Source organism: Malania oleifera, chromosome 1 (assembly GCF_029873635.1).
Source record: "Malania oleifera isolate guangnan ecotype guangnan chromosome 1, ASM2987363v1, whole genome shotgun sequence".
Taxonomy (NCBI): Eukaryota; Viridiplantae; Streptophyta; class Magnoliopsida; order Santalales; family Ximeniaceae; genus Malania; species Malania oleifera.
Window position 1 is genome coordinate 88,377,835 of NC_080417.1, and position 7,504 is coordinate 88,385,338.

The following is a 7,504-nucleotide window of genomic DNA, read 5'->3' on the forward strand; positions in this document are numbered from 1 at the left end:
AAATTGAGTAAATTGTTCTCAAATTCTGGAACAAAGAGAACGTTTTGAATAGTTTGAAAGAATTTCTAGTGGTTTGAATTGCACCTTTCCCTTTCCCATAACAGAGACTGTAGAGACATCCACCCTAACTTCATGACATCGCCAAAAAGATTCATCCCAATTAAGAATACACTTCTCTCAAATCATATGGTTCTGCTGAGATAGTGTCTTAGTACCACAAAGAATTTTCTGGGGGTTTCCTCCTCATGTGACAAGCCTAGCAACAAAGACACTTGCTCTTCCCTCTTAGAAAAACTGGACTACATTTCCACCATCTCTCCTTAGATTAGTACGACACTCTGACTTGTAGTGGCCAAACTTGTGACACCAATAGCATTCAACTCTTGATTTGTTTGCTCACTTTGACTTGGAAGGCATTGAATGATTGTTGTTGTTGTCATGGCCTTTTCCTCTCGCTTGAGAGTCAGAATCTTCAGATTTATGATTTGAGTGCCTACCATCATTGCTGCCTTTGCCTCTGCCTTTTCCACGTCCTTGACCCCGTCTTTTTGATGTCGAGGCTTGTAACGCTTGCTCCTCCTTGTCTTGCCGAATCATTTTCTGGTCATGAACCAACAAAGAACTTTACAATTCATCAATGGAGATACTGTCAGTATCTTTAGATTCCTCAATAGAACAAACAACATAGTTGAATTTTGTTGTCATCGAACGAAGAATCTTCTCAATTATAGTGACATCTGCTATTTTGTCGCCATGGATTCTCATCTTATTTGCGATTATCATCGTCCTGGAGAAGTAATCTGTCACCAATTCTCCATACTTCATGTGTAAAGTTTCAAAATCACCTCGAAGTGCTTGCACTTGTGCTCTCATACTTCTTCTTCATAGAGTTCTAGATTTGCTTGGAAGTTTCTTTACAAAGAATGGTTTCTAGGATGGAATGATCAATTGGTTGGAAGAGATAATTTTTTTCTTTGAGATCCTTCAACTACTGCCCTTCAAGCTCCACCTTATATGCATCTGTTAGCATAACACTTGCTGTTGGTTTTGCTACTTTCGACACAACAACTATCCTATATCCTTTGGACCTCAAAAATTCTCCATAAGCATGCTCCAATGGTCATAGTGACCATCAAAGCGTGGAATGAATGGCTGCACAAAAGTTTTAGAAGCCATTGTGGAACTCTAACCTTGCTCTAATACCACTGATGTAAAATGGAAGAAGAAAACTAAAAATAAAGGGAAACAGAGTTAGACTGAAAACTCCACACTTCATTGATAAGGAAATGACCATTATATAGGCTAAAAAAAAAAAACGGTTACAAGCACAAAAATAGGCACCACTAACATCATGCTAAACAACTCTTAGGCACCACTGACATCATGCTAAACAACTTCTAGACAATACTAATATCATGCTAATCAACTCCTACAAACTAGGCAACAAATAGAAACAAAACCCATTCTAATGTGCTACTACTAATTTATTCAACAGATGGTCAGTTTCGTTGAGAATACCAGCTGGTGCCGCTGATGCGTAGTTGAGTCCTCTCAGGATATTTTTTACTTTGGCCAATGGAGATAAATACGGCGGTATCAACGCAGCCCCAGATAGCGTGCTGTAGCAGCACGCACGTTTTGAAGAAAAGAGTGATGAAGAAAAAATAGCAAAAACACAAACTATAGGAAGTAAAAAGATGCGCTGAGACAAGAGAATGAAGTGTGGTATATATACGTCCTGATGTAATCGATGGCAGTGAGGCCGTTTCACGTTCAGTTGGAATGCTGTAGTCAATGCCATAAGGGTAGTAGTTGGTTGCGCAGCGGTGAGCATGTAGATGTTGTTTCCACCGTCAATGAGAGAGTCGACGAAAACAAACATGGCAGGGGTGAGAGTGGCACTATCATGGCCATGAGCAGCCTCCAAGGACTGCACAAGCGCAATAATGCAGAGGAATGTACAGGCAGCACCACTTCTTTGGTCTGTAGCTTTTTCCATATTTCTTCCTTCTCTTTGATGCTTAATTTGGCATATATAGAGTGGACAGAGCTTGGTCAAAGGCATATGTGGTTCATATTTGTAAGGTTGGGGTTGGCATTTACAGTACACTATTTTGCAACAGATTGAGTTGGGTTGTTAGTTAGCAGTTACAATAAGTTTTTTACTGTCCATCCCTTGCTCCATCTCTTACTGTGTCACTACATATTTGCATGTTGTTTGGAGTACTGTAATGATGCTAACCCATTTGGCCATATGGCGCACCCTGATGGGACAGTATTCCATGTTTCTAGGAGTGGGTTCAGCGCATGTGGGTGGTCGGGATATATCGAGTATTTGAATGATGCACAGGTTACTTTCTATATTTCATCTGGCAGGAGTTTCCCTTGTTTGGTTTTCATTTTTTTAGGCTGACCTGAAAGCCCTCGCTAACTGGTTGCCTTTTTTCGTTTCAGTCTTATAGTATATTTATTTTTGGGTGGGCTGATGTTTGGGGTTATAATGCGCGCCCATGCGTTAAGTCTTGTGTGAAATTCTAATCATGCTATCATGCGCGGACCATGAATAAGACCATCTCAAAGTTTTTGAACCATTTAAAGAGTACAAGTTCGTCATCTTGAGTAATGGTACTTGAACTCAACATTGAACAATCATATTGCAAGTTATGCGGTCATGGGGCACGTGATGACACGAGTTCACGTATCGGGCCCTCACTAGGTAAAGTAGTGTGAGACCCGTGGTGACATGGGTCCATGGTACAGAGCATTATCCTTATGTTGATGACATAAAAACAATGCTTTTGTGTCATGTTGCTGAAGTCAAATAAAAATTTGAATAGACATTTCTTTGCGCATATTAGTTCTTAAAATTGTTCTAACTTTTAATTAATTAAGGACTTCTATTTTTCCTTTAATAGCTAGGCATAAAACCTCATTTGCTAAAATGAAGAAGTTCATCTCTAAATTTTGTGATAGAGTGGTATGGAAAATTTGAGTTTGAAATTTTAATTTGTTAGAAATGTGGCTCATATTCGAGTGGAACGCATACACCGGGAAAGTATTGTGAAGCAAAGAACCAGAGAGAAGTTTGTAAGTAGAATTGGCGACTGTTTGCTCGATAGTTTGGGATAATTGTTGATGGTTTGCACTGTAACCGTCGACGATTTCAGGCAGTATGCAAAAGTAATACTCTCAACTTAAAATTCTAGATGGTGCATCTTTCTGGGATATCAGAAAGGCGTGAAAGGGTTCAAGGTGTGGGATTCAGTGGCAAATAAGGTGGTGATCAGTAGAGACGTGGTTTTCAATGAGAAAACCATGTTGCGTCGTACTTAGGAATAATAAATAGAGAAACAAGTGCCAAAAAATTGCAGCAACAATGAGCGAGCGATTTAGGAAGAGTTGGAGACTCAGTGCTGAAATGCAGGGAGTTCTGGCTCGAGAGATCAGTCGACGGTCCAGGTGGAGTTAGAAACTCAAGGTGGATATGATGGTGTTTAGAACACAAGGAGTTCTAACTCGGATGACTAGCAGTCACATCATAGCATAGCTGTAGATAGACCAAGGCGCATCGTTAGGCCACCCCCCAAGTACGATTTTGATGATCTGGTGTCTTATGCAGTTATCACCAATAATAGGGATCCCTACTATATTTCAAGAGGCCATGTGCAGCCAGTAGAAAGGTAGTTGGATAGGCGCTATGGTGGAGGAGATGGAGTTGTTGCATAACAACTAGACGTGGGACTTTGTGGAGCTTCCAGTTAGGAGGTGGGCGATTGGATGCAAGTGGGTATACAGGAAGAAAGAAGTAGTTTCAGAAAGGGAAAGAGAAAAGTACAAGGCTCGCTTGGTTGCAAAGGAAAACTTGTAGAGGAATGGAGTAGATTATGATGAAATCTTCTCCCCTGTGGTCAGACACACTTCTATTAGGATAGTGTTGGGACTGGTGGTGCAACACGACTTGCATCTGGAGTAGATGGACGTAAAGACAACATTCCTCCATGGTGATCTGGAGGAGCTGTGTTGACTTTTTGAGTCCGATCTCTGGTTTTTATTCTGACAAAACACAAGGATCTTATGTATACATCTAGTTTGTGAGTAGGTTTATAATACAACACACACAGAGAAGGATTATGGAAATATAAGGAACTTACAGATTAACTCCGGCATTTTCCAATGAGAAACTGAGAGCCAAGGAAGAACGACTTGTTGTGCTTCATTTGTAAAGGCATCTGTATTATATTTGGTCTGCATATTATGGTCTGTAATATTTTCATCTGCATGCATGATATGAATGAGCTCAAATGACCATAGGGAACCACAAGACCTTAGGGATTCAGTCGACCAACGCCGGATTTTGGGACTAATTATAAAGCTCAAAGACCTTAGATAGACCATAGGTCCTTGCACAAACACTTAGAAAAATCCCCACTATCATTTATGCAATCAAGGGTAAAAATCAGGACTTAAATACACACTTTAAGTGGTTTCAGTTGACCGAACTCGAAGCCATATAGAAGCTTTGGTTGACCGAACTTACCAGAGTCAACATGTTGACTATTCGGTCGACCATTTTGAAATGAACTTGCACTACACGATCGACCTAACTGACACGTGGGTGATTCCTAACTAGGGGTGAGCAAACGGTCGGTTCGGTTAAATTCGGGTAATTAACCGAATTAACCGAAAAATTCGGTTAATATAAACCATTAACCGAACGACAAAATGAACGAACGACACCAAACCGACCCCGACCCGATTGCCCATCGGGTAAATTCGAGTTAATCGATGTTAACCGAATATTAAAAATTTAATTGTTAGAAATATAACTACAATATAATTTTTTTTTAACCAAAATCCACCTTAATTAACTACCTTATTTATAATTTTATTAATGACCTACTATTTTACCAAGAACAACGAAGGGGGAATAAGGGGTGCGGGGGGGGGGGGGGGGGGGGGGGGAAAAATTAAACAAAAGGGGGCAAGACCAATAGGTTAATTAAATTCTTAATGCACTTAAGAAGCAAAATTTATATTCATAAATTCTATTTAAATCTAATTTAATTAGTACTTCGGTTTATTCGGTTACCGAAATTTTTTTATCCCTTAACCGAACCGAAATCGATTAACCGAAATTTGTAGACGTATCACGAAACGACGAACATGGATTTTTTACTGACGGAAACGACCAAATTTCGGCGGTTAATTCGGTGAATTCGGTTTTCAAAGAATGTTGCCTCACCCCTATTCCCACAACCTGTCGAAATGAAACCAATCGTTAAAATCTGACTCGTCACCCGAAACTCCAGAATTTGGTCAACCGAACATGCCCTGGTCGATCGAACCTCGAACGGTTCAAAATCGCCTTAATACGGTTGACCATATCTCCAATTCAAAATGGCCACGGTCGACCAAACTCAGCAATACGGTCGACCGAATCTTTAATATGGTCGACTGAAACCTCTCGGGTTGAACATGTGGTAAGTGTCATATCATAAAATAAGGTTTTAGTTTATGTAACCCCCATTCTTAATCTTTCAAAAAGGAATCTATGTCCCTTTCAACGGTTTTATATTCTTTTTGTGTATGTCTATATATACAGTTCATTTGGAAAGTTAATGATGGAATAGTAATATTCATTAGCCAAAACTCTCTAATTCCAAACACGTATTTTCTATTACAAGCAAAAAATCATCTCTTACTCCTTAGTGCTAAAATCTTTGGTTAAGAGTATTATTGAGATTGTTCATAGTAGCTCACACTTTCATTTGTATTGTTTGTTGAATGATTTATTGGAGTGAGCTTGAGAGTTTCCTTGTGAGTTAATTCATAAGTTTTCAGTGGGAATACTTTAGACGGTGAGTCTTGCATGATTGTTGCAAGTATTCAAAGGCTGTTTGTGTGTTTTGTACAATCATTTTCAAACAAGCTTGTGAACATATCTCCTATACTTATACTTGATATTTTTTTTGAGATATTTCCGTGTGACTTTTGAGATCTTTGGGTTATTGATTGTGATGATATAACATTTGACTCAAAAAGACAATGTAATACCCACTCTTTACACCTAAAGGTTATTGTTTGCATATAACTGAGAGTTGACATTTATACTTCACTGAGCTTATATTTTCATATCATACAGAAGTGCAATTTTTTAATTGTGTTGAGCATATTTTTGTACAAATATTCTTGTATTAGAAGCACCTTTACTTGTTCAAAAAAAGTTTATTTGATTGTAATCTAGGCGTGGCTTAAGGTGGGAATTCTTCGCCCAATAAGAAGAGTGTGTAAAGGTTGAGGTCAACCTTGGTAATTTGACCTGGTTGTATATGGTGCCGCTCCACCTGTTAAGTGAGCAATAGTGGAATCCTCGCGCCTGTGAGCTAGAGGCGAGGACATAGGCAGTACTGGCCGAACCACGATATTATATCGTGTGTTGATCTCTTCCTTGCGCACTTTAATTTCCGCACTTTGAATTCAGTTCATGTATGTTTAATTATTTATTGTCTTGATTGTTTTCACATACATGCTTTGAATACTGTGACTATTGGAATCCATTTAGAAAGACCCTAGGTTGTGAAATACAGCTAATATTTAGTTAAACCTAGGAAGAAGTTTAAAATTCCAATTCACCCTCTTTTAAGAATATACCAATTCCAACAAGCTGATTTACATGACACAATCAGAAGGGTTTAGCTAACCTGGACAAGAGCACTTAGTCTGCAAACTGAAGAAGTCACTTTACAGGTTGAAGTAGTCTTCGAGGTAATGGTACAAAAGGTTTGATGCTTATATGATCCATATTGGCTACAAGAGGTGTGAGTACGATTGCTGCGTCTATATGAGGAGTCTTGAGGATGGGTCTCTCATATTTCTATTGCTGTATGTTGATGACATGTTGATTACTGCTAAAGACATGATTGAGGTGAATCAATTGAAAACTCGGTTGGGAAAAGAGTTCGATATGAAAGACTTGGGTGCAGCCAAGAGGATTCTTGGCATGGAGATTCGCAAGGACAGAGCTGTAGGGAGACTATGGTTATCTCAAGGCGGCTATATAAAGAAGGTGTTGGAGAGGCTTAGCATGACTAATGCTAAGTTGGTGAGCACACCACTGATGAGTCATTTTAGGCTGTCTACTACCTAGTGCCCAAAGATAAATGGTGAGGTTTGTGATATGTCAAAGGTCCCCTATGCTAGTGCAGTGGGGTGTCTAATGTATGCCATGGTGTGTACAAGGCTGGACCTGGCACATGTTGTCAACATGGTGAGGAAGTTCTTTTTGAATCCAGATCGACAACATTGGGACGTGGTCAAGTGAATCCTTATGTACTTGAGGGGTACAACTGGATATGGTATCATGTTTAGTAGACAACAGAGTGATCCGTAAGTGTTATGGAATGTGGATGCTAACTACATAAGAGACTTGGATGACAAGAGGTCTACCATAGGGTATGTATTTACCCTTGTGGGAGGACCTATTTATTGGAGGTCTATGGTGTAG

General features: G+C 39.4%; 1 protein-coding gene across 1 annotated transcript; it reads right to left on the minus strand.

The window, feature by feature from the left end:
* Window positions 1–396: 396 nt before the first annotated feature.
* Window positions 397–825, minus strand: LOC131147257 (uncharacterized). The gene is made up of 2 exons (XM_058097038.1): window positions 682–825; window positions 397–600 (listed from the first exon to the last, which is right to left on the minus strand). The coding sequence occupies exons 1-2, from the start codon at window positions 823–825 to the stop codon at window positions 397–399; spliced, it is 348 nt and encodes a 115-aa protein (XP_057953021.1).
* Window positions 826–7,504: the final 6,679 nt, after the last annotated feature.